A 27,606-nucleotide genomic window follows, 5' to 3' on the forward strand; every position below is an offset into this window, starting at 1 on the left:
GAATGGATTTTAGCTGGTTTTTTAATTGTTGGAATTATTTTAGGTATCATTCTCTATTTCTTGAAAAGCAGGGATTTGCTTATCCTCCAAGCTTCGGCAGACTGCTGTTTCTGAAAAGTGGGGCTCAGTGGTTCTGTGATTGTATATTTATCAGTCAAAGTTAAGTTAAATGTAATATTAGTAGCTTTTGTTATAACAGTAGTTATCTGGTGTATCTTGTTCCACTGTTCGTTCAGTGGAACAGTCACTCTTGCATTACCCCTCAAAAAAAACCCCATTCTCCAGAGATAAAATCAGACAGTGAGGTAAATCTGACACTAGGTTGAGCTGGTCTCTGAAGAGAAATTATGGTTTGAAAATCTGGCCTTGGCTAAACTCCCACTGACTCTGGCTGAGCCAGAATTTCGCCTATGATACAGTAAGCACAAGTTGTTTTTTTTCCTTATGTGACATTGAGTCACATCAAAGGTCCTTTAACTGTCCTTGTATTTTTCAATCTTCCTGCAAATTACATTCTCATATTCAACCAGAGCTTCCATAAAACATGCATGCCCTTAGTCAAAAAACTAGCAGCACCAAATTGTGTTATGTCTTAGTACAGAGTACACAGCTATCCTTTGCTTTTTCCCATGCTATTTTAGACGATCACAGCCCAGTGGCTGAATGCTCTTGTCGTCTGAGATGAGTTTAGGAATGCAGGCCCAAGATGGAATTTCCTGCATTAGGCACTAAGACAAGTGACTCCATCTTCTAAATGCTGTTGTTGTAGCACTTTCAGTTTGCTTCATTGAACTGCCCAGATTCATGACCTAGATGCTTTATAGGTGACTGTGTGTTTGTATAGCTATGCTATCTGTGTGTATATTGTATGTATTGTACATATGTATACTATATACCTGGGGTTATATTTTTGAAAAATCTTGGTTTTGTTCTCTCAGTAACTTCTTTCTGCTGGTACCCAAAGCAGAGCATGGAGAGGATATGTTAAAAAGACTGAGACTGAAGGAGTGCAAGTGGGATGTTGCAAGTATGCCCAAGGGAAAGAAGTAACAGTAATATAAGTTTAGTGCAAAGAATTTCAAAACGTTGACCACTGGTGCATCAGGCCTAAAGTCCTTACTACACTTGAAAGTGGTTTTGGTATTGCCAGTTCCTCAGTTGGATTTATTTTAAACTACCAAGCAAAACTACAAAGCCTTTTCTGTGTAATTGCTAGAGGGTCTCTGAAAACTAATTTCCACAGCAGAGTGCAGTGAACTATGACACTTGGCCTGAGAGCTGCAGTAGGTTGCTGTCCTGTATGTGGAGCAGCACAGAGCAGCACAGCACAGACTGCTCGCCTGTGCTGGCTATCAGCCATGATAACAACAATGTGTTCTGCAAATATCTCTCTAGTCATGCATATTTTAAAATGCCATTTAAATAACTGAGGGCTTAATGCTAAACTTCCAAACTTTTAATGTTGTTTACACAACATACAAATCAGACCTATTTTGACAAGCCCAGAACCTTTGTCAGGTGCAGTTACGAGCTTGTTCTGTAACAGCACTGGACTTTCAGGAATTGCAATAAATAAATTCATGAAATTAAAGGCCCTGTGGTGAACTTCAACCAGGGCAGTGGATCCACTGGAGGCTGTCTGCCTGCTGGAGAACACCACTCCATCGTCTCTGATGAATCACCAAGTTGCATGTGTTATTAATAAACATGAGCCAGAGAGCAAAAAGGGTGTTATCTAGATGTAATGAACTCCTGAACTGACTGGAGAACGTGACATGCTGACAAGGTGTCATCGACTACAAAGCAAGACAGGCCCCCTCACCTCTGAAGCCCAGTGATAGGTATCACAAAGCCACTGTTATCTGAACCATTATCTGTGGGGCCAACTGTGCATGGTTGCCCCATTAACATTTCATGTGCAAGGAGATGAAGCTGCGAATGCTTAAAAGTCTCCCAGTGGCTAAACTGCAAAGCTTTTATATTTTCTTTAATTGAAGACTTAGCACAGAGGCATGTGTGCGCATGTAATCTGCAGCCTGGAGATCTCAAGCTGTTAGGTAAATGAAATATTTCAGTGACAACTTTTTGGGTTTTGTCACTGGATACTGTTAGCCTTTAGTAAATTAGGAATAAATACTTGCAAAGGGAGTTTCATTTTTCTTTAGCACTATTTTCTGGTGGCAGCTGGACAGATAATGCAGCCACTAAGTGGAACTTCTTTATAAAGAAGTGGAAGTACAAGCTCTTCTGAGGCTTGCAGGCAAACCCCTACAGCTTCATAGCAGTAGTCAGCAGTATTTCAAGCAGTGAGAAGATAATGGTCACTCTGAAATGTAAGAAATGGATTTGGATGGCGGATTTCAAAACCAAGCACTGTTCTAACAATTGTGACCATCTGATTGCAGCAATCATGCTGAAGGGAGACCTGAGTCATAGTCACACTTGAAGCCTTAGTGCATCACTTTGATTTTAAAAAAATGGTTTTAAAGCAGGGGTTAACTAATCTGCACCTGCCTGCTGCAGGAATTGCTAAAAAAGGTGTAGGGTGGATGTGAACCAGGCATCTTGTGGGCAGGAGACTGATTCTTTCACTTTATGGGCACTTACAGACCTTTCCCCTCTTGCAGTTCAGTGAATGTGGTTGTCTCTAATAGTCTTCTGCCCACCTTGAAAACAGCAGGCTGCTGAGATTGTCACAGGGTGTTCAGTAGTTTTTTAAAAGCCTAATTCCTCAATTTGTTGTGTCAGGCAGCAAGATGTGTCAGTGTCTTCAGCAAATGTTGGTTTAGGTTTCTGATGTGATTTAAGGTACTGCGAACTTCTAATTAACTTATTTTTCAGTCTGTCCTCCTTTTTTTGTGAGCCCAGATGTTCTGCTTAAGCCCAAAGAAAGGGAAAGTGAACCTGACCAGTGTATCTGTAGGTGAGACTTGCAAAAGAAATGCAAAAAAAGAAATGCAAACTGGAAAAATGGAGTGAAGTCTCAGAAGTCAGCTATGTCTTTGGTCTTTCTCATGCATCTCTTCAACATGGACAAGTCTTTAAATGCGTGCCTTTTCTAAAATGCCCCGTTTCTCTTTCCCCCTTTGTAATGGCACCTGCTTGACACTTCTGTCCACTTGACCTGAGCTGAGCTGCAGCTGTGGAGCTCAACTGGTTTGTGAATTAATAACAAGAACAAAACCTGATAAAGGAAGAGAGATGAGAGGATGCAGCCAGAGGAGCCCCGTGGTTCACATTCCACCGCTGCTGCTGCCACAGCTCTTTCAGCATTGGACAGAGCTCTGCAAGGCTTCCAGAGGTGTGCAGTCCTGGGCCGTCCTTCCTGAACTCCGAAGGTTTTGCCACATTAGCAACATCAGCAAAAGGCCATAAGAAGCTCAGTACCTTCCTTGGGCAGAAGCTTTCATGGATTTGATTTTGGCTAGATGGGCATTGTGTGTGCTTCTTTGATGGTATTTCAGATAACCTTGTGGAATATTCACTTATAAACCAGTATAAAAATAATACTGCCCATCTGTTTAACTAGTCTTGGTCTGTCTTGTAACAGTTCACTAACCATCTGTTACTGTGGTGTAGAGATAGACATTGTGAATCCACTTGACTGTATGGATTTCAGACTTCAGTTTATTTTTGGTTGCTGGTACATATGGACCATGTTCTGTTACTCTCCATGTGTTTGTTCACAAGGACTTCTCAGCTCAAATTTCCCTGGGAGGTGTGTTTCGGAATGGGGGAAGAAGGGCACAAAAAGCAATTAATTTTCTACTTCAACAGTCATAAATAGTTTCTAATTTGGATCCCATCTCACTCTCTTTTCCCCCAGCAAGCTGTATGGATGGGTGAAGCAGCCAGGGGAGAGCAGCAACCCAGATGTGAGCTTTCTGATTAATGAAGTCACTGTCTCAGGCATGCATAGTAGAACTCAGACAAAGTGAATCATTTCAGAGTTCTCTTACCAGTGTTTCTCCCCTCTCACCTTTTTCACTTGGTTAAAGGTTGGGCAGGGTGTCCAGGCACACCCCCCTTGCCTCAGTGCTCCTTAGTCTCCATATCCAAAAAGTGCTGTAAATTAGAACTGCACTCAGCTGACTGGATGCATTTGCAGGACCTGCTTGTGAGACATACTCTTATTTTTATCAATTATGCTGTTGGTTTCATTAACGATGCTTTTAGTACCCCGAGTCAGAGTAGTCTCTGCACCAGGGAAAGATTAGGGAAAAGTGTCTTCTTTCCAGGAGCAAGCAACATTATGAAAGGGAGCTGGTGTTTTGTTGGGCTTCTTCATGCTGCAGCTCACCATTTGTTGCCACGTCTGTGGTATGTGGCTGTTTTATTGACCCTTATTGAGTTCAGTCTTAGTGAAATGCGTTGGAAGACAGTTTTTCTTAAGATCATAATGTTGTTCCTTGTGGACAGCTTCCCAGCAGGGGCTTCATGGTTCAACAAAGCTGGAAGGGTGCTATATGCCAGAACTGACTTTTCTTCCTCCTTCTGTTTTACAACAGAGTAAAAATTCATGTCTGTAGTACTCCTGCCTTTGGGTGGCGTGAGGTGGAAGTGAAACTTCCTCTGCCTAACCAGGTATGAGCTAGGCAGCTGCTATGTGATTAAGTTAAATGTTGACACAGTCTCCATTCCGTTGATGGAAGAGCTTTAGAATGGCTGCGAAGGTGACGCAGGAACATTCCAGGTGTTGGTCTGTGCTTGTTCCTATAGCTCATGAAATGCTTTCTAAGTTAGCCTAGTTAGACAAACAGCAGCATTCATTCAGGCATCACCTAGCACTCCAAAAGAATCAAGTTCAGCTCTAGATCAGTTATAAGCCATCACAACTCCTCTTGTCAGGAAATCCTTCTAGCACACGCAAGTGCTATGGGGAAAAATACAGCCACGGTAAACATTGTACTGGGCGGTGCAGCATGAATATGCAGATGGAGCAGTGTCTCAGCAAATGGCAGTTTCCAGACTAGGGAAGCATTTCAGGATCCCACCAGGACCCACAGTATTACTGGTTGGTGAGCAAACAGAGTGGGCTGCTATGCAACACGGAGAAGCAACGAAATCCCTCTCATTGGGAACCAATAGCACTTCTGTGAGTGTGACCAAACAGGATTAGTTATCAGCTAATTACCCCCTTGTTTTTAGACAAGGCCCACTTTATAAAAATCAGGTGAAAGGATTTCTTGCACATATTACTTACCAAAGCTTTGTTAACACCTCATCACCTTTAATCTCTCACCATTCTTATTTGTATTTAGTAGTCTATCTGAATTAGCAGTGGTGTGACCCATTCTCCACTGAGGCCAGACTGCCAGCTTATAGAAATTACTGAAATGAGGCGCCAAAGTAATGTAAGGACAAATGCCTCCCCGTACAGATTGGCATGAACACTGGAGGCAGCATTTGAGCGTAATATTGACTAATTATTTAACCATGAGTGGCAGCTTTGAACATTGTGTTCTTTTTGCTTCGCTTCCTGCATTTACTGTGAATCCTAATTACGAAGGGAACAAGTATTTCTTCTCAGGTCGCTGAGAACACAGCAGCCAGCTTTGGGAAAGTGCATGGGATGCAAAGTGGAGGCAGCCGTGAACTGTGCATCATCTAGTTCTCATACTAGAGCTAGTACTAGCATGCTAGCACTAGTACTCATTGAGCAGGGAGAGCAGGTGTTGGTGGGGATCTGATCTGAAAATTCAAAAGCTTCTGATAAGAGAAAAAATAGATAGTGGACTAAAAACGCATAGTTTGAAAAGAGGCATTTAGCAACATGATTTTTTTCCCCTCCCTTTGCAGAAGGGTTGGATTTTTAATGATGGTTCTTTCTGCGATGTTAACAAGAAGTGTCCCCAGTTGAATGCTTTTCAGTAGGGTCATGTGTATGAAGAAATATGAACCCTAAAAGAAGAATGTAAGCTTTGGCATTTTCTTTGTGTGCAAAATATCTCTGCCACAGATGGAAACCTTTTTGTGTATGTAGAGCAAATAGCTGGATCCCAGAATGATAGGAGACAACAGTTGCTTGAGAAGGCAGATGGTCATCTTATTCTTTCCCTTGCCACTGTCTCTTGGTTTCTTAACCCATGAGGTGAAAAATACTCCCAAAGAGCTGAACCAATAAACATGACAGTAAGGTGGGAATTAATGTTTAGGTGCTGTACTGAAATTTGTGTTACCCTGAGCAATTAGACATATAGGGTCTGATCTTATTTGGTCTGCAGCCCCTAGAAAAAAGGACTGTCACTTCAAATGTGTTTGTGTACAGCCAAGTCAGACTCAGAACGTGGACCTCAGTGGAGACTTGTGTCCTGTAGTCCCCCTGGACCAACCTTTCTAAGTTCTGAGTGTAGGCTTGACATCTCAGCTTTTACTTGAAAAGTATGTCATTGGTGTGGCCTCGTGGCTTGGCTCCATCCCTTGGAGAAAGCCTGTCTTCACTGTTGAGTTTGTCAGGTTTAGAGAACATGGTTTTAGCTCAGCCCAGAGATGAGCTGTGAAGTTTGAGTCTGTGCATCCTCTCTGGCCACGTGCACATGGCTGGACTCTCCAAGGGCACCCGTCTGCCGCAGCTCGTTGTGCAGCTGCCAGCTCAGCCTCTCTATGGCTTGTTGGTTTTCTCTTCCATAAGCAAAAAGTCACCTGGAAGACTTTGCTCGGCCCTCAGGCTCATTCAGAGTTGTGGGAGGCAGCTGAAAGACAGCGAGTACCTCAGTAGTGGAGCAAAGCATGCTGGATTGCTAACCATACTGCAGCCTCCCCCAGCAACCCTGCCTGCACACACCTATGCTTTTGTGGCAGATTGGTGCAGTAGTTGTGGCAGGCTAAGGACATCGTTGGCTAAAAGATCACATTGCTACTGCCTTGAGGTGCATTCTTGGAGGCTGGAGTCATGTGCGGTATAAATATATCCTCTTACTCTTTCATCTGGAGTCAGATGATGCCAGGCTATTATATTAAACGGTGTGGTGCAGTATGTACTCTATGGATGACTTTGTGAATGATACTTTTTTCCACAATAAATTAGTTGGAAATCCCCTACCTCTAGACCAAGGTGTTAATACCAGTCATAGCCCTTGCTTCCTTTCCATTAAGCTTGATTAAGTTAGCTATGGTTGCTACTTGCTGATTTTCCTCTGTGAGAAATCTACTGGCTGTCTTTCCTGGAAGCGCCTAATGGATGGTTTTAACTACAGAGTTTATTGAGATATGCCAAGACCAAGATGTCAAGGTTGGCCTTGAGCATTTGTCTCTGTACTACTGGAAAATTTATTTCTGATGTAAAATGATTGCCAAAAGCCCATTAGATAACTTGATGTCCTCTGCTCTTGGTTATTTCCAAAGTCTGCTACAGGGCTCTGATCCCAAAATGCACTTTTAATAAACCTGCTGTTGCTTTGTTTGTTTTAATTTAAGGTATCATTTCTGCAAACACTTTTTGCCCTTCATACTGAGTTGGTTGTGCATATTAATTAAGGGCCATTAGCACAGCAAGTGCAGAGCAGTGCAAAATGTGACTGAGCACATGTGCTGTGCTGCAGTCTGCAGTGTTCTGTGTGTACCATTTTTTGATGAGATTTGAAAAATTACAGGTGAAAACATACCCTCCCTTTATTAGCCGCTATTATTAGAGCCATATGGCTTGAACTGAGGAATAAAGTGTGCCTGACATGTATCAGCCTAGCATGTCTCTGCAGGTGAATATAATTTTTTAAATGTAGATTGAAAGAAAAATGGAAGTGGGCTAGTAGTGTTCACACAATTGCTTTAGAAAACGCTGGCTCTATTTCTCATTTTTAAGGTCATGCTACAGGGTCTCTGGAGGATGACACAGTGGTGCAGGGGAACTTGTCTGTAGGAATGCTGATGTACTGGCATGCACTTGCGTTCAGCTTTTTGTATTCCCTCATAAAATGAGAACCATCCTTGTTTGTGTAGAGGTTAGCACGTGATACATAACACGAGTCCATGGAAGGTATTTGCATATTGGTGTGCTGCTGCTGTGCTGCTGAGTGAAGTTCAAGATAAGACCTTGACCATCCTTGAGTGGCTTATCATGAGATAAGAAAGCATGCTGTCACACTGCGCAAGAGGCTCTGTTTTTACAAAGAAACATAAATCCTGTCTAAAAGCAGTCTAATTACAAATTACCTGGAGTGAAGAAGAAATTAGTCTTTTGACATACTATTTAGTATTTTATTGTTTTACGCTTCTTGAGGTTTTTTTACCACTTCATTGTCAGGTGATAGTCCCTGTCAAAGACAGGACCTTGCAGTGGGTAGAAACTGCAGATCGGATCTGTACTGGGGATTACGTGAGTTTCTCCTTGTCCAAAGGGTGTTGTGGTTACAAGCACTGTGGACATCCAAGATTTATGGTGTGCTATTACTAGGAAAGTGAAATGCTTCTTTCTCTGTCTCCAGAATTAACGTATCTAATAGGTCCTCAAACACGTACTTTATTTTATTCCTTCTTGGGATAAGGAGGTTTATTAAGCAGTCTCTCAAAATCACTTCCAAATCTCTTCTCCCTTGTTATTTCTTAGTTATATAGGCCTTTCAGGTGTCTCCTCTCTGCTGCTTTTAGGGTTTGATTAAGTCTTTCTTGGTACTGAAGGACATTTGACCAGGCCAGCAGCCTCAGGGTGTGAGTACAGATCTGGGGAACCAGCCACTGCTCTGCTCTCACACTGTCTCCTTGTGAGACAGGCATTCCAGCAGTAGGCAGCATCCTGGGGCGAATGACATCCCGCTTCCTATTGTCACATCTCACTCAGCTGCCATCACAGGAGAGCCTCATTGATCCAACAGCAGCCACCACCAGCCTAGCATCAACTCATAGCTAAAAATAACACAGGGTGGAAAAAAACACCTAACATCTAAATATAAATCTCTGATGCCTCAGTAGGGAGCATTGCATTTCCTAATCATTCAGTTAAATTGTTTAAAGATTGATTAATACTGGAAAGCCTTGTGTTTCCGCCTTGGTCTCTGGTCTTTCCTTACCCTAGCTCTTTCTTAAGAAGGCAGGGATTTCCTTTTCCTTCGCTCACAGTTCTCTCATAGCCCTTCCCTTGCTTGTGTGCCCTTTCTCATAAACCCCACTGCCTGCTGGAGTGGTGGGAGCACCATGTGGTGCCCAGACATGTTCACAGAGCTGTACTGGCTCCTGCAACTGCCTCCCGAAGAGCAGCATGTTAGGGGCTAGAGGAAGGGTCCAGAGGGCACAGCGTGACATTCAGGGCACCACGACTTGCCGTCTGCAAACTGGCATGATTCCCATGAAGTCAGCCTGTTGAGTTGTGCCACCTGGGCTTGCCACCCACCCTTAACCGTGGCACAGGTTGAATGAAATAACACACAGACATGGAGAAAATGGCAAGAGTGGATTCTTTTCCCAACTCATCAGCTGTCTGCCTTTGAAAATCAAATGCTAGAGAGATTTCTTTCCTCGGGGAACACATGCCAAGCAATCGTGTTCCATTGTTGCTGGCAGATTTGTTTTTGCACACTTCAGACAGGAAGAACGGCACTCTCGGGGCGAAGACGCTGGCACAGCTCAAGCGAGGTGGGAAGAGGGGAAAGAGCCAGAGAGTGGCGGGGAAATCTGCAGTGTCTTTGCAACATTCCCTAGCAACCTGTGCCCCCAGAGCCACTTCCAGTGGCTCCTCTTCATCAGTGCAGCTGCATGGGCTGTGTGAGCCTTGCTGTGGTCTGACTCGTGCTATTTTGGGTTTAAAAAACGAAGCGTGTGATTGCAGTGCTGTCATGGGCATAAGGGCTTTGGATTACTCTCTTGCACAGATGGGAGCAATTCACAAGGAGGGTTAGAAAAGTGACTTTCTGTTCTTGCTTGAATGTTGTCTGGTACCAGCTAGTAAATACTGTCTTGTGACTTAAAGACTTTGCGATGAGTAGATTAGATAGCTCCCCTACCATTTGTTTTTCCTGTAAGGTGGTATTGCAGGGAGAGATTGTGTTGATGTTTCTGGAGTAACTTCTTTCCTTTCATGCACTGCAGACAACATGTGGGTCTTTGCACAACCAACACGTGGAACTTTTTGCTGTCTGGGACACCTCTGATAATTTTCTGAATGCTGCTTTCCCTGCCATTTCTATGCTCCTGGCCAGACTTTCTGCATCCTGTCTAGCTTCTGGGAGGTTTTAATAGTGATTCAGCACTAAGTGCCAGATGGGCATTCCTGAGGACCAGGACAAAAGCAGCCGGCTATTTGTCTAACACAAATATTTACAGCCCGTACAGTGGGTGCTCTGAATGTGCAGCTTCTTGCACCTGGAATCAAAGCTGGAGATAGAACATCTTGGAGATAGTAAAAGCAGGGCAGGGCCTGCTTAGGACCTGGCTTCTTTGTCTTACCATTTCTGAACGAAGTTTCTTTCATTTAGCATCTGGAACCATCAAGTAACTTAAAACTGCACATGAGCTTCCTTTCCTGTAAGCAGCTTCAGCCCTGAAGATGATCCATAGGGCTTTCAGCTGGCTTTGCTCAACTCCGTTGCAGAATATGTCACAACTGCTATCACAATCACAGAAGCATAAACAATAAAGCTGGAACAGACTTGTAGATCTGTCAGCTGCTCAGAGACAGGATCAACTCTGCCTAAGCTATTCTTCACAAATATTTGTTTGTTCCTACTCTGAAAAGCCTCAGTGATGGAAATCACAGACTATCCCCAGGCAATTTCTTCCAGCATTTGCTGGCCTCACTGTTTCTCCTCCTCCGGATTGCAAACTCTCTAAAGTGTGTGAGTGATTTTCAGATGAGAGTCCTACACAGGATGTGGGCCTGAGCTCCTTATTTAATAGTGTAAAGCTAATGCAGAGATATACTTTTGAAATTTGCATGGCTCTTAGGAACAAGGATAGGTAATAAGAGAGGTAGAGGAGGCACACTTGCTCTGAAGGTCCTTTTCAAGAGGGAGCCAGCTCCTCAGAAGGAGAAAGGATAGAGGAGGCCCTGGAAAAAATGTTAGCTTGAGCTGGGAGTTCATAACAGGACCCCATGAAAGCCAGGCTGATATGGGTCCCACAACTGGGGACAGGAACTTTTAACTAAGCCCTAGAGTGTCACTTACAAGGAAGCAGGTTTCAATCACCCATATCCCCAGAGAGTGGGGTCTTTGTCTACAGTGTTCACTTTTGGTCTGGCAGTCTGGGAGCCGGTTTTCTCCCTGTGTCATATATTCATGTGAAAGACAAATGCAGCTGAGGACTCAGGGGGCTACAGTTAGTCTGGGCCAAGCTTGGACAGCCTTGTTGACTCAAATAGTGCCTCTCGACCAGCCAGTGTACACCTGAGTACTTTGCTCACTTTGGCATGCTGAGCTAGATCCTCCACTGCTGTGTAAATCAGCGAGTTCCCTGGAGCGACTCTGATTGGCACCATCTGAATGTCTAACCCATCCTCTTCAAGTAAATTCTGCAGCAGAATTATTATATATATATATCTTTGTTTTTCCCCTTCAGCCTTTGCTCAGTCAACCTGCGAGCTGCTTAATCATTAAAAAACAGAAGGAGGCTGCTGCTGTTTTTGTGGTTGAACAGGACATGAAAACAGTTCACGGATAAAGTGGTCTTTTTAATACATCAAAATGGTCCATGTGCAATGTTATGTCCAGCCACAGTCCTCAGCCTCCTCAGCTCTAATTGCACATACCACCACCTCTTCCAGTTGGCTCTGTTCTTTACGAAGTGCTGCTCAACCAGTTAGCGAGATAAGCTCATCTCTAGCCCCAGATGTATGTGGACAGCCTTCTTATCTGCATCTTTGTACATGGAGGAATGTTTTGACAACTAAACATGGATCTTGTTGAGCTGTCAGTTCTGCTAACTCTCCCAAGTATCCCTTATTTATTGAGCCATCAGGCTCTTCCTCACCTCCTCAGAGTGAGTCCCAGCCTCACACAAGAGATGGCATAGAAATACAGCTTGAGCATGGCCTTCTGAGCAGGGCGAGTTTCTTCAAGCATTTGATGCCTTGAACAGTGTAGATCATTAGGTCTGTATGTTAGTTCAGTGGCTATGCCCTCAGGATGGCAGCAGCCTTAGAGGCTGCAGCTGGGAAAATTTAGATTCCCTTCCTTAGTGTACAGCCTGGTTTGGCTGCCAAGATCCTGGGGCTTTTCAAGAGGCTGATAGGAAAGCAGAGGATGAGTGAAAGCAGTAGAATAGCTCTGAATCCAGGGAATCCCATATTCCCTTCTGGCTCCAGCACCAAGCAGGGCATTTCTTCTCCTTGCTCTTTATTCCATAGGTACTTCTGTAGCACACAGCACAAGCCCCAGCACAAGCATCTATGCACTTACCATTTTGATCATCCTGGCCACAGAGTAGTTTTCCATTTGGCTGGAAAGCATGCCCATGACAGACATGGGATCACATAGTACATGTGGCAGGGGAAGTGGAAGGGAGGAACATATGACACTGAAGCCCAATATAACCCCTCCCTATGGGAATCAAGTGAGACTGAGGCTGTGGTGCCCTGCCCTGGGTACCTACCCTCCCTGATGTTCCATCAAGAACACATACACGCAGGTATCTGGAAGCATCTGCACAATCCCATAGACTGAAACTGCTGAGTTTGGTTAGCACTTGATAGTTCTTGGACAAGGGAAGTGATTCAGTAAAATCATCTGATGCTGACACCTCTCATTTTCTCTTGCTTTTCTGCTTGCTCCCTGCTCTGAGGATACCATCAGTCCATCTTTCCATTTCATACAGCCTCTTTTGCACACTAGTCTTCCCTAAGCCACTCTCCTTCATGCAGTGGGTGCACACAGCTCTCTTTCCATGGACTCTTTCCAGCTCTGGAAGCTCCTAGCCAGGCTGCACTTTCTTCTTCCTCTCCATCTCATCCCACCCTCTCCTTTGATGCTGGGCTCTGGCTTAAATCACTTACTGCACGCTGCCTTCTGACTGGTCTTCCTCTCTTCCTACCAGCATTTTTCTTTTGCCTTTGTAGTTCTGCCTTTTTTAATTGTTATATTCGTGTTGATAAGGGCTAATTTCTCTTTTCCCTAGCTCTTTCCCCTGATTGCCAGAGCCCTCATCCTGGATCTGACCTTGACCTCTCTGCTCCTGTGGCTCTTCTCTGCCCAGGGCCATCTCCTGCCCTATGCATGAGCAGGATACACAACAGGAATAGCACAGCAAACTCAGATCTTCACTCCTATTCCAGCAGGTTGCAAGAAAGTTGAGACCCATGGTGAAACTTCCTGAAGCATTTTTCAATAGCACATAATCCCTGCTTCTGCCTTCCTGCCACAATTTGGCCACCAGATGGGACGTGCTGGGTCTTCAGCCTGTAGTTCTCTCTGAGGGATCATCATTCCTCATCTCTTGCTGCCCTTTTCTCAGTTCCCACCTCCCTTGTGATTGTGGGAAATTCCTGAGCAGGGACAGTGTTTCAAGGGAGACTTGGAGCTTTTATATGAGTAATACTTAACTGCCCTGGACTCTATTACAGGAGAATTATGACTTTGTTGAGAAATTTCTATTGCTGTGAGCCAAATGAGAGATCATTTTCATAAGTACATTGGGTGAAATAAATGATAATCTAGATGACGGGCATTTACCCTGGCCTTTTTCCTCCAAGTGCAGTATAGAATTTGGCACTGCTTTCTTCTGAAAATATTATTTCTGATTATCTTGAGGTAATTGATAGTGAAACATGTACAAGCACCAGTGCTGAGGCTATCAAGATGACGTTCACTGGGGGCTGCAGCCCTTCACTCTCTCCTCCTTTTCTTGTGCATTACTTCCTCTGCTCCTGATGGCACTCTTTAATTTCACCACCTTTTTCCATACTGCCAGTATGTCCTATCCTCTGCCTGACGTTGCTCAGCATCACAGTAGCACCTGCAAGGACAGCTAATGCCTTGTGGGTGCGGCTGCACCATGACCCTGCTGTCAGACCCTTTCCATGCTCTGATGTGAGTGAGTAGCATTAGGTCTGCAAGCAAGCTACCCACTTTTGGTGGGCACCTCCATTTCACAGAAGGTGAGAGGGTTCTCTAAGTTTTTAAACACCAGTCATGATGAACTCCAGTGTGGTAATTTTGTGAAGAGGCCATTGTCTTGCTTGGACGGGAGACAGCAAAGAGGCCAAGCTTGCTGTTAGAAGTGGTGGTCTGCTCAACACTGACAGTCTGGGTAATTTCTCCTCATGAATTAAATAACACGTTTGCAAACGGTACTTGATATGATGTTAGATGGCTGAGCTGAGATTTAGGCAACTTAGCCTACAGAAGCCTCTTGATGGGGAGAATTAGTTGTTTTAAATGCAGTAAAGCTTCAGTCTCTTAAAGGTGAATAAAGCAATTCAGCAACAAAACCATCCATGTAGATGGTATAAAATATAGAGACACTGTAATTGAGGCAGAGATGAGATGAACTCTGATCTTTACTGCCTGCAGATTGTCTTGAGCTATGTCAGTACCCTTTTAATACTCTTCTCTACGGTCTTACCACAAGACCTGGAGGTGCAAGCTAATGAGCTCTTCCTCTGACTTCAACGAGTAGCAATCTTCTCATTATTATTTGCAAATTCTCTTTTCTCTTGCATCATTGGAAAAGGTGTCATTTTGAAAATTTTTTGTCACCCTTGAAGCACACTTTAGCTGAGAGGCGAGCACAGTAGATGACCTGGGCAGAATCCAGATGTCTGGACTGTCTCTTAAATTTCTGTCTCGTTTTCCCTGACTCAGTCACTGAAAGTCAAATGAAGGATCCTATTCAGTGCTTACACTCTCTGATGGGTCTAGAGCTCCCCATCTTCTTTCCAAAGGAACTTGTACCCATTTTGTTAGGAAGGGTTGGAATCCCCCAGTTACCACTTCAAGAAACATGGCCTGTGCAAAGTTAAAACAAAAACAGCAAAGCTCTTAGAGTGAAAGCAGCTACACACGAGGAAAAGAGAACAAGTAATTCTGGGATCAGAACATAAGTAAAATGGAGAAATCTTCCAGCTGTGAAATAAGAAGTGTCTTAGTCCAGCAGGAATTTGATTTGCCAAACTATTGATTTCTCTAATATTATTTTTATCACTTTTATTTATACAAGATCACTGAGGGACATGTTGGGAGACCAGTATTTGTTTTGAAAATGTTAGAATCTTGACAGACAAAATGTAGGCACATGTGAGTGAAAGGAGGCACAATTTTGGCTACTAAAGGTAATTAATAATAGTCATAATTTGTACTCATTCAGCGCCTTTCATTCAAGGATCTCAAAGCATTTTGTAATCAAGAGTTCATTGAGACTCTCAAACTCTCATGAGACAGCCAAGCATTATGAACACCATTTATAACAGCAGGGTGCAGGATCAGGCTGGTTAAGAATATTGCTGAGGATAAAGCTCAGGAATCCGTCCCTCCAATGCTATGAATGTTGAACCAAGCACCCGCTCCAGTCTGAGAAGCTTTTTTTTTTTTTACTGTAATTTATATATATAATCTTTTAATGTTAAGCAAAATATGTAGTCTTCATTTAAGTCACTGGTGTCCTGGGAAGTGTAATGGCCCATGTCACAGTTGACTAAAAGTGAGATTACAGATAGTGGGTTAAACACATTTGGTTAACCATTTGTTTGCTGTTATAGTTTTCACATGAAAAAAGCTTATATTAAAACCTGTCTTGGTGATGGAAAGTGATGTGATTTTAGGTTTCTTTGTGTATTAAAACAGAAACACAATTTGCATATTTTAAGTATCTTTTCTAGCATATTCAGGCATCTGGCAAGAAAGCTATATTTAAACTGTTAATACAGTTTGAATGCAAGTTTCACATGCAAAATTAGTACCACTAAAATGGTGAGATTTATTTTTCTTTTGAAACAAGCGATGCCACAACAGTTCTGTTTTTGTTACCTGATAAGGCACTGCAGCTGGGGCAGCCTATTTTTTCACTGGGCGACGAACCTGAACCGCATGGGCAGGTGTTGCTCCTTGCAGGAGCGCCCGGTCCAACCTCCAGCTCCACATGGTGAATGGTGGTGAGATCCCTGGGCGCTGCGGTCGCTGCACCGGAGGTGTGTGTGAGCCCATCGTGCCGTGTCGCCTTTCATTGTCTGTGAAAACAGTTGAGCTCTGCCTTTGTGAAGTGCTTTGCAAATGAAAAGCTTAAGAAAGGGCAAAGCTCGATTATTTCCTTGGATTCTTAAGGACGTTTCTGGGAGGGTAGGCTTTGGAAGGAAGGCACTTTTTTCGATCGTTTCATTGTGGCGATGAATCGTCTGGGTGAGTTGTGTGCTGTGTCAGCAAACACATCTTTTTTCGTCAGTATGAATATTGGAACACTCCCATTTTTATTAGGTTTGCCCCTGGGCTTGTCCTCTAAGATGGGAATATGGCTTGGTTGATGGGGAGACCAGGAGCCCCACTTTGGAGTGCCAGTCATTGCAATTGGAGTCCCCCACAGCTTGATGTCTTTCAGTAGTGCTGCCTTGGACTTGCACAAAGCATCTCTGTACAGGTCTTGAGGCTCATCACCTGCCCAGGCAAGAAGCCCTAGATGGCACTGTGTACCCCATGGTGTATAGCCAAGATGACAAAAAGTGAATTCAAACCCTTGTACAGCACATCCCTGTGCAGCTTGGGACCAAGGCTTTGAGACTGTCATCTCGTATGGATGCTTGTGGCTCCTACTCTGAAATGCAGATTTTGACCTGTTGATAGCAGTAAATATAATGCTCAATTAATTAATGCTTTGAAGGCCATCCTGGAAGCCTGCAGTATTACAACAGAAAGGAGGGGAGTTGATAAGCAGCCTATAGGGTCTTCACTGCTGGTGATGATACATGGGAGTAAGAGAGTGCTTGACTCTGAGCCCAGAGAGATGTGGCAAGGCAAGCAGCTTAGAGCAGAATAAAGCCTTCAATCTTGAAACAATAGATGAGGAAGCATAAGACCTCCTGATGTAATTTTATAAAGCAGACTAAGCTCTTTCAGCCAAAACCATAGGGCTAAAATGATGCAATCTCTTTATTTGCATGTGGATGTAATGGTGACGCCTCATTCTCCCACTCAGTAGTACCATCCAGCTTGTGCTTTGAGTTCCTGGATTTTTTTGAAAGTGCCTAAAATGTCTGTTACCAAAATAAGTGGGGTTAATGGAAAAAGAGCCTGCTCCCCTTTTCATAGGAGATAAGCCTTGACAAGTGAAGCATATTTGTGTAGTGATAGGGCCAAGAGGCCCCAGGCAGGATCAGACACTGCTGAATTTGTTTCTGTGTATACATTTAAGCACCAATGGAACACTAAAATGTGGTATTTTATAGCTGTTCCTATGTGAAATATAGCTTAAATCTGCTCTTTTCTGAGATAACATGTAAAAAATGTATTACTTGAAAATCTGTTTGTTTTGCTTTTTCTAATGAGAAATGGCCAGTATTGCTCCATAAAAATCTAGTTCATCTGCTGTTAACCCTGAATATATAAACAGTCCACAATGCCCAGCAGAAACAAGGACTTGCCATAATGTCAGTGGAAGGTGTCATTTAACACAGTCGTGCTCAGCACAGAAGCAAGAAGCAGATAGCAGTGTTTACAGATTATCCAGCTTTTATAATACCTAGCAAAAATAACCAGCCCTTCCAGATTCAAAACATTAGTGAGAACATGAAGAATAGCAAGAAAAGCTACTTAGTCTGTTTGCATATAATAGCATAAAACAATCCAAGGACAAAACAGTCATGTTCATTTGTTACCATGCTTGATGATTAATAAAATGCTCTGTCTCCGTGTAGTCACTTACATTGCAGAAGCTTGGAGAGCTCTGCAGGCACTGATTAATTAAGAGAGAAATATTGTTAAACCCATTTTACGGAGTAATTAGGATATATGTATGGTGATCCTGTTGAATTCAGTATCAGTACACAAAGATTTCAGTTTCATGACTGTAAGCTATAAGTTCTTCTCTGGTGAGTCAAAATAGACATCTGTATGAGCAGCCTGATTTTCGGAAGCCTGGGAAACTTCTCAGCTCTGTAGTGATTTTGCTATCTGGCTCTATTGTCTTGCTTTTAAAATATCAGCAAGATACCTCCCCTTCCTACCTGTCTGCATCTCAGCTTCACAGTGTAAGAAAAAAGAGGCAATTGTGCAAAATTGCAGACTGTGAAGTTAAAACAGAGGAAAATATTTTTATTGTTGTTATTACTCAAATTCTGTGTAGCTTAATGTCACAAGAGATCACTGAAACTAAGAGCTTAGCAGGATTAGAATAGGACAGTCAGTGTGCTTAGATAGCTAAGTAAGGATACAGTTACAGTAATGAAGTTTAAAAATAAAGAAAAATATCCTCTAGAGCTTTGAAGCAGTTACAAAACTGTCCTACTTCAAAGCAAGGCAGTGTTTAACAAATGAGGGCTCTGCTGCCAGAACTGTACGTTCTGGGTTGCTGGTTTGCTGTGGGAAGTGATGGCAGGGCAGGTGGGCAGCAAGGCAACCGGTGGCTTGTCCCATTCTGGCATGTCCCAGGGGAGCCTTCTCTCCTGCCAGCCCAAAGACTTGTGATTTTGAGCTGCTGGTATGGGCCAGAAGGCACTGGCTGTCAGTGGAAATCTCATCATGCAGGGCAGCTTCCTCAAAGGATCTTCATGAGTTATTCTTCAACCAGGAGTAAAGCAAGGAACATGCGTGCTGCAGGGATTTCAGGCAGAACTGTCTTTTCAGGAATCTGTATGTACTCTGGCAGCTGTAACCTTTCACTGGGAAAACAAATCAAGAATTAAAATATTTTTTTCTATTGCATCTCCTCTGTAAGAGTTGGCCTTAATTATGAACTGAAATACAGCTGTAGGGAATCTTGATGTTTATTTGGGAGCGCGACTCATGGAAGACATGGCACCATGCTGGATTTCTTGCTCTGAAAGTTTGCAGTTGTTTTGGACAGTCAATAATTTAAATGAAGAAGTGTGGTCTTTGTCAGACCATTGAATAAAAATATGCTGTGATGCTATTTAACTATTGATTTAACTGATGATCAGTTTTGGTGCATGAAGTGAAGGGAAAGGTCCAACTTTATGCAGTCGAACAAGGAGAAAAAAAATTAAAAGGAAAGTTGCTAACAGTAAAAGATGTTTCTGGCTGCCTTTCAATTCCAAATTGGACTAATTCTACCTTCTGTGAAGAAGATAATTTCCATGTTTCTGTAATTGGGAACACATAATTGAAGTTATTTTCTCTCAAAGAGAAGAAGCTTCTTCTACAATATTTGCAAATGGACAAGACAAATGACCACATACAGTGTTTTCTGGAGTGACGGTGCATTCATCAAAGCACCATCTTCAGTTGTCTTTGCATATTTTGCACTGTGGCTTTTACCCCTCTGGGTAAATATTTTTATGTGGATGGGGAAGGTTCTCATTGGTGAATGCTCTGGGCAGCCCTTACGTCAGAGACAGCTGATTACCAGTGAGGCCTGGAGTAGAAAACAAGTGCCAGGGAAGCGCTGAAACAAGTATCAACTTTGTGTACCAAAATAGTTATACAGTGATTCCACGTGACTGCTTCTTTTGACCTGGCTTTTCAGGAACTGAACTTTAATGAGGAAGATGAACCAGATGTTGTTGCAGTGCTTTGATAGTGGCACAAGCGATTAGCTCACTTCCTTTGTAGCATGAAGATATTTTCTGCCACAGAGTTTAACCCTGGGAGTGCTGGCATTTTCCTTAATATCCTGTTAACTATGTGTGCAGGACAGTGTTTATTCAGGAATGCTTTTGCATCTGCATGTGCAACCGCAGTCCTCTTCCCGAGGTTGCTCCTGCAATCTTCTCTTCCCTGAGGTTGCTTGGTATTTGATGGCAGTAGCAGAGGAGGGACTCAGGTGCTTGTGCTTCCAAAGCATAGTCCCTCCTGTCAGCTTTTTGCTGACCAAGGCTCTTTTCCATTTTCCTGGGTCAGTTTATCATCCCTGATGTTTCTGTGATTAGCCAGACAGAGTGGTGCTCAGGGAATTTGTTGCAATTCAGTGTAGACCCCATCTTTGAGATGTGTCTAGCTAAGGAAGTGGATATTTGCGTGCATTGAGACATCATGGAGAAAAGAGAACACATGAAGGTAACTGTGGTAGATAAGACAGCAAATTGTATTTCTAGACAGCCTTGATCATTGTACAGATCAGGAGAAAATAGAGGAAGTTTAATATAAACAACAACACCACAACTCTGTTTTATAAGGAAAGCCAGTGTTATATTTTTACCCTGACCTAACAAAGGAGGAGGAAGGAAACTGTTTTGCTGAAACAAGAATTTTAGATTGGACTAAAGATACACTTTTCTCTCTATGTTTGTGTGCGTGCATGTCCCAGCAAACTCAACAGCACGTTCATATGCATGAAATGCATTTTCCTGGAGGCACATAGTCAGCATGTGCCATGCAAGGAGGAAAAATATGTGCCTAGCACTACTTAAATGCTGGTCAAAAAGGCATGGCATTTTAGTCTAAATAAGTTAAAGTGTCTCATAACATTGTGGTTGGTATTTGTTATTTTAGCTGACATTGACTACTGGATAAGAAATCTGCCTAGTTTGGAAATGTGCAATGTGGATAAAACACGAGAGTGGCCTATTTATTGTGTATGTGAGGCAGTGTGGCCTCCAAAACCAGAGAGAGCAAATGGGGGAAATACAGGGATGGGGGGCATCATCAGCTTCGGGCTGTACTGTCTTCTTCATGCAAAGTCTAGGAAAGGAGTCTCTGCTGATGGGATGGCAATGGTCATTCTTTTCTGCATGGAAACTGAAATAGGTACAATACCTGGAATAATACTTTGAGAAGCTCAGTAGTCAGATTGATTTCTTAGGCTAATAAATCCTTGGCTGGACTTGCTCTGTTAAAATATATGTTCAGACGAGATTCATGATCAGCTCTTAGGAACAAGAGAGCAAAGGGAAAAAATACGTTGTTCCAAGATTAAATGCTTTACATTTGACACCTTTAATTGGCTTATTAATAAACCTTTTTTTTAGGGTTATGCTATTTATTATTCTAATGAAGCAGTTGTAAACTAGACTTCAAAAAAAAGCCACAAAGCACTGGCAAAGGGAGTCTGAGTGTTCTGGGTCAAATACCTGGCTCTGAAACTTCTAATCATATGAATGGCCTTATCCCCACCAAAATTATGTATCCCAGAGATGGCACTTACATGACTTAGAAAGCAAATGTAATTCCTGTGCACCATACTGCCTGCCTCTCCACATGAAAAAGTAAGTTTTGGTAACCCAAACATATCAGCGTGGTTGCATTTGTGCAATGAAGTTTATTGCTCTGTGTGTGGACATTCAGGATTTTCAGATGTTCAACAGCTTCCTCAGAACAACTGCTAGGCAACTAGAATTCCTAGAGAAATGCACAAAATCCTTAAATATTGTTCAGAAAAAAAATCATAAGCAAAAAAAGGAAACATCTGTGGGAAAACCTGAATGTATGGTAGGTCCAATCTGTATTCTCAGTCAGGGAGTCTGCATGTATGGCAAACAGACCTCACACAACCCTTCATGAAAATTCATCCAGCCTGGGGCTTATTCCAGGTACACTTTTTTTCCCAGGGGACTGTGCCACCCCTTGTGCACTTCTGCTATTCCACTACAGAGCAGTTGTCGGGCAGGCAGCAGGTTCAACTTCTGCATCGTGTGTGCACAGCAAATCCAGCCCTTCCAGGGAGCACAGGCATGTGCTTATGGGCTCAGTGCCTATGAGGAAGATCAGGCCAACAAGTGAGGAGGGTGATGGTGTACAACTTAGCATGGACCTGGAAAATAAGTATGGTTAGGAACATGCAAGAGTCTGGTTTCTGGGAGTGGATGATTGAAGTATTATTGCTAAGCGCTGTTCTGAGACCTTCTCTACATTGATTGATGTCTCATTTGAAATCTCCTTCTTGCCTGAAAGAAAAAAACGTCAAAGCATTTAGTTAATTCTCTTGCAGTGCAGTGCTTTAAACCTGCTGTTCTTTGTTGAACATCACTGGCTCAATAAAGATTCATCATGTCAGGTGTAGTCTCTGTAAGCCAGATAGAAGTGGCCAGTGTATTGTTTCCTCAGTGATTTTACATTTTATTGCCATGTAAGTAGGTATGGAGCATAGAAAAATGCTTCCTTGTTTCATATCAAAAGTCCAATCTGTGATGAAGGCAACAATTAATCAATGAAATCACTTGCTTTACTGAAATGCTGTGTTTCATAAATAAGTTAGTTTTCATATGCAAGTCTTTCAAGAAAGCAGTGCACACAAGGAAAGCTGGTGTCAGCATTTTTAATCCTGAAATGACCAAGTTTCTTATTATGGGCACTAAACTTAGCTTCTTCTAAGAAACTTCTAGGCATAAGACTAAGTCTGTGCTTCTCAAAATATGCCCATAATTCTGGTGTTTTCCAGGGAGAAGATGCTCTGAAACAGACTGCAAATACTGTATGCAGCTGTTAGCATATGAAGGCCAAGAGAACCCAGTTTCTATGTCCATACTAAAATATTTGTATCCCTAATACTAAAAATCTGTGGACCAGCTCCTGATCTCACTAATGTTAATAGTAGGATTTCTGTCAAAACAAACAAGAAGAGAACATAACTAGCATCTTTGGAATATCTGTTTCTGTCCATATACTCTACCACTGTAGGAATGATTGTTCTAGCGTCTTTTATGTTGAGTTGTTAAGTGATGAAAGCTTTTATTAAGTCCAAACTTAAATACTTCCAAAGCCTTTTTTAGTGTTGGAAAGGTTTGTATCAAGTTATCCTTGAAATAATTTTCTTCTTTATTTATTATTGTGTGCTACCCAGTAGACGCCTAATTATAAGGCAGAGAATACTTCTCATTCTAGGAGGTTATGTAGCACTTCACTGGATGTTTTTCAGAGTCCATTTTCATTATGTTGAGATGTTTACTTGCTTGAATCCCTTAGGTTTTAAAAAAAAACAAAAACAAGACAAAGAATGAAGTTCAACACTGAACAGCCAATAGACCCTCTTACTGTGTGTGAATGCTTTTATATCACATCACATCACATCACGGACTGTCCTTTTTTTCCAGAGTGGATATCCAAGCTCTGGACCTGCATCAAGCACTCCTTCCTTCAGGCCTGAGGATGAGCTGGAACATCTGACCAAGAAAATGCTGTATGACATGGAGAATCCTCCCTCTGATGACTACTTTGGTGAGCCATGTCACAAGTGTCTGTAGCTCTCTTCCGTATTTAGCGGGTGCAGTGACGGGGAGGCCTCTGGCAGCTGCACTGGTAACGTAGTGACACTCGTATTGATGGATGTGCTTTCCACGCTTGGGCTGGAAGTGTAATCAGCCATAGGAATTCCTCTGTAATTTCAGCATAAATCTCATGCTCACTCACTGTATGTTTGTAATCTTTCTGGTTTTAAAGTTGAATTTTTCAGTGTCTGGTTCATTTTCATACCATCTGTCCCCAGATTCTTGGCTACCTGTCTGAACTCAGGTGTGGTGTGCTGTCTTGCCTGCCTGCCCCATTGCTCCCTTCTCATTGCAGCTGTGAAAAACCTGGAAGTGTAAATGTGTTCTGCTTCTAAGGCATGGATTTTCATTTTCTGTGTGCTGGCACAGATAAAAAGGAAATCCAGTGTGAGTCAATCAGGGTGGTTATACATGGGGACCTGTTAGCCCAGAACTGGGTCTAACGAGCACAAGGAAGACAAATCTGAACTGATTCACTTATAACCTTATCATCTTCCTTGCCTGGAAAAAGATAATTGTCTAATTTCCTTTTTAAGTGATGTAGAACAGAATTATCTTAGGCAGCTGTAGGTATAGAATGTATATCTTGCCTTTATATGAAACATAGGTGATATGGGGGCTGAACTCTGCACTGAAGTCTAGAGTCTTGGGCACATTTGATGCATCTGCCTGTATGTTTAGTTTCTTACAGGCTTGGGTAATAGTGTTGTTAGGAAACAAACTGCTACAGTTTGTAAAGTTAAATACTGGGGCAAGCCATTCATTTTGTGTTCTTTATCTTCCTTTATTTCATAATTTCTTAAAAATTTCATTTAGATTGCTCCCTAGCTCTATTTGCTATAGAGTTTGAATGGACCAGAACATTTCTGGCTTAAAGAAACTTTTGTGGTCAGGTGTAATCCAAAAGCAGGTGGGACCAAGGTTTAACTGATAAACGAGGATCTTGCAGTGGCAAGAATCTGATAACACGAGCAGGTTAAGATGTTCTCATCAAACAAACATCGCTCTTGTAGATGGAGTTGATATCAGTCCCCATTGTCCATCAGTGCCTTCTACCTTCTGTGGTTTCCACCCTCACAACCAAAATGTCTTCTCTGTCAACAGTAGTAGTCATCAGAGTTGATGACTATCACTGATCTGAGGTGTAAGCAGGAAAGACTAATTGAATAGAGAATAGCCAGAGAGCATTTTCTGTGTTGATGAGTTTGACTTCATCTCTGCCCATAGCCATTTGGGTTCACTCTCTGATGTTTTAAACACGAAGCAACAACCAGATAAACATAACATTTAGCTATTAACTGGGCAGGCAGGAGGGAGAAACTTCTTTCCTGCTCCTTTTAGGCAAACGGCTGAAGCCCTGAAGCATGAGATTTGATTATAGTAATTTTCTTAATGCAGAACTGTGTGGCAGGAGTTGGTAGATGGACTAGAGCCCATCCAGTTTTTGTTTTAGCCCAGGAAGGTAGGCAGATGAACAAAGAACTTGGAGATGCACAGGCTTCAAGGTCAGAAAGGACCTTTCCATTATACTGCCTAATGTCTTACTCTCAGTTTGTCCCAGAAACATGATTGAATCATGACTTAAAAAAAAATAAAAATCTAATCTTATCTTAAAGACTTCAAGCAATGGTGAGTCAACCACCTACCCTGATAAGCTGTTCTAGTGATTAATTTTCCTCACTGCTTGGAAATTGCTTCCTGAAGTGAAGCTTTAGTTTTGTTTAGCACTTGTATTTATGAAGCTGAAAAGCTCGGATTTTGCAGACTAATACTGTGTGCCTAAGATGGCTCTGCTCTGTTTGAGAGGGTGGTACATCAAAGTTTCTTCATCCAAAAGGGAAGCATAGCTCAAACGGTTGGAACATAAAGTCTCTCAATGTGAGGTCATCGATTTGGCTATCAGATGAGAGGTCAGAACAATGCCATGCCAATAGCTCTTAATTCAGCAGGAGACAACAAAATGGAAAGGAGGCTTCAGAGCATTCACAAGTTTTGCCAGTGTTTAAGTGGTGGCATGATCAAAGATGGAATAATCATTCATGATGCAAGGTGGAAGATGCAAATCAAACAACCTTAGTCCTGCCTTGGGCAGGTGATGTGTAATTACCAACTGCACCTGATTGCTTTTCTAACTGCACTGAGTGTATGCTACTGAAGTTCATCTCTGAAGCAGTATCCAGCCTCGACATTCCTGATGTGCAGAAGAACCATGTGTTGGGCTGATCATTTCCCCAGCTTTCTAAGCATGCTATGCCCCACACAGCCATTTAGGAGCATTATCTATCTAACAAGATACATAATGCTGGACCACAACTGCTTTTTATGGTTGGATACCATCAAAGTGGTAGGCTGCTGTCATCCTCCTAGGTTTGTTCCAGCCCAAGCTCCTCCCTGGGGGAAGATGGTCACAGTAGATGAAGCCCTTTGATATGGCAGTGCAGGCCGGGAGTTCTGTACTAATTCTGGCTGTGTCAGAACTCAATACCCATCTCTACTCGAGCTGTCAGCCAGTGCCTTTCAGTAACTTCGTGCTCATGTGGAAAGAACAAATTAAGTGTGGGAGGGAAAAAAGAGTCTTTCAACTTTGGTTAACTGTCTCAAACAATATCCCTGCCCTTGTGCTGTATTTGTTTAGCATGGTAGTGTGGACTGTACAGGATTCATATGGCACATTGATCAAATAATCAGAAAAAGGACAAATGGGCAGAGACATTGACTCTGATTTGCATTAAATATCTTATGCCTGAGGTCTAACTGCCATGGTAATTGTAGCATACCAGATAGCTGTCAGCTAATCACTTTTATTAGTTTGAATTTAGAAAACTGGATTTCAGCATATTAAAAGTTGGTTAAGTGCAGATAGGTTTTGAATTGAGGAATCTAATTAACCTTGCTAGAAAGCTGCAAGGCGTTATATTAAGTCATAAAAATAATTTGTTGGAATAATTACATTTGAACTGTCAGGCTGGAGAAAGGTCATTTTACTTGGCCCGTCAGCACTCTGGAATCTTTTTCTTAACCGTTTTCCTTCTGCGTTTTCACTTGCTGTATCTCTGGTTTTCAGTCAAGCCATCTTGATTCTGGAGTCAGCAGAATCTGCCCAGCAGTGGGCAGAGTGGAGGTTCCTTGGGAGGGAAGAGGACTAGGAGTCACTGAAGTTGTTTCTTTGCCCTGGAAATGCTGGCTGGTCCTGCTGGCAGACCAAGTGAGCTGAGCTCAGGAGCAGGACAGCCAGCGCTTCCATCCAGTCTGTGCTCACTGCACCTCTCTGCAGCTTCCCTGGGTACAAATTACTGAAGGTGGTTTCAAGGGTGGGGGGAACTGCTCTAGGCAACTGTTGTTCATGGAAATACACACAGCTGGCAGCATGGCATGGATCACACTGCCTTCCCAGGGAGCTGGGGCACATGGTGGGAGCCAGAAGCAGCATGCTGGAGACACACTTCAGAGCAGCAAGATCACAGTTGACAGCTCTGTTGCTTAGGCTTGTCGCAGCAGCACAATCCAGCCACCGGGAAATACTCTAGCTGCCATTGGCAAGGCAGTGCTTAAGCATGGAGGTATCATCACTAAGCATAATAATTAAAAAAAAATCACTGTACGTTTTTAGGAGTTAAACATTCATGTTGCGTATTCTACCTAACCTGATTTTGTTAAGGCCAGACTACTATAGTAAGTCTAAGCACCCCAGTCCTTGATGTATGTCCCCCCCTACCCTCCTGTAGATTCTGGAGTGACTTATGGAGTGACTTCTCCTGGGAAGTCCTTGGCAGATCAGCAGATTGAAGTCTTTTAAGTCTAAGCTGCTCTTCTTTCTTTACTGCTGATTCAGTTGCTGATCTGTGGTAGTTGGCTGTCTTTAATCAAATCCCTTTTTATTAGAAAGGATTCCCAAATGTGTTATGCACTCTGCAGGAGGGATAGTTTCTCTCTATCACAGCCCTCCCTGTTGATAAATGTGCTATTGTAGACAGGCATGTCTGATTTGTTGAAAAAGATAATACTTTGTGGAGTGGAAATTGGTTAAGGTTGAGAGAGGAGAAATGGATACTTACAGGAGATTAGAATGAAACTATCAGAATTGTTTGTTTGCCGCCATGGGAAATTACAGCCCTTGATTTTGCATTTAAAAAAACCCTGACAAAATACACACACACAAAGATCACAACTGTTCTGGACCACTGTTTCAAGTCTCACAGAAAGAAATGACTTCTGGCAGCTTATCAGTCTCTATCACCATGTAGACAGTGTTGATTAAGACTGGAAAAGTGCCATCGGGGCCCCTCATCTCCTGTTGCCTTCTGGACTATATCCCAGCTGAGTCACTCCTCACAGCAGAGTTTCCCTGGCTGGTAGGAACAAACTCTCACTAGTATTTT

General features: G+C 42.7%; 1 protein-coding gene across 8 annotated transcripts in view; it reads left to right on the forward strand.

Moving 5' to 3' along the window:
• The window catches only part of LPP (LIM domain containing preferred translocation partner in lipoma), a 319,465-nt gene that overhangs the window by 227,509 nt on the left and 64,350 nt on the right, over positions 1–27,606 (forward strand). For all 8 annotated transcript variants that reach the window (XM_017810600.1, XM_017810598.1, XM_017810605.1 and 5 more), the window contains one exon: positions 23,054–23,177. In XM_017810600.1, the coding sequence (XP_017666089.1) occupies positions 23,054–23,177 (124 nt within the window). The remainder of the gene's footprint in view (positions 1–23,053; positions 23,178–27,606) is intronic.

Source organism: Lepidothrix coronata, unplaced genomic scaffold (assembly GCF_001604755.1).
Source record: "Lepidothrix coronata isolate B3197 unplaced genomic scaffold, Lepidothrix_coronata-1.0 Scaffold29, whole genome shotgun sequence".
Classification (NCBI taxonomy): Eukaryota; Metazoa; Chordata; class Aves; order Passeriformes; family Pipridae; genus Lepidothrix; species Lepidothrix coronata.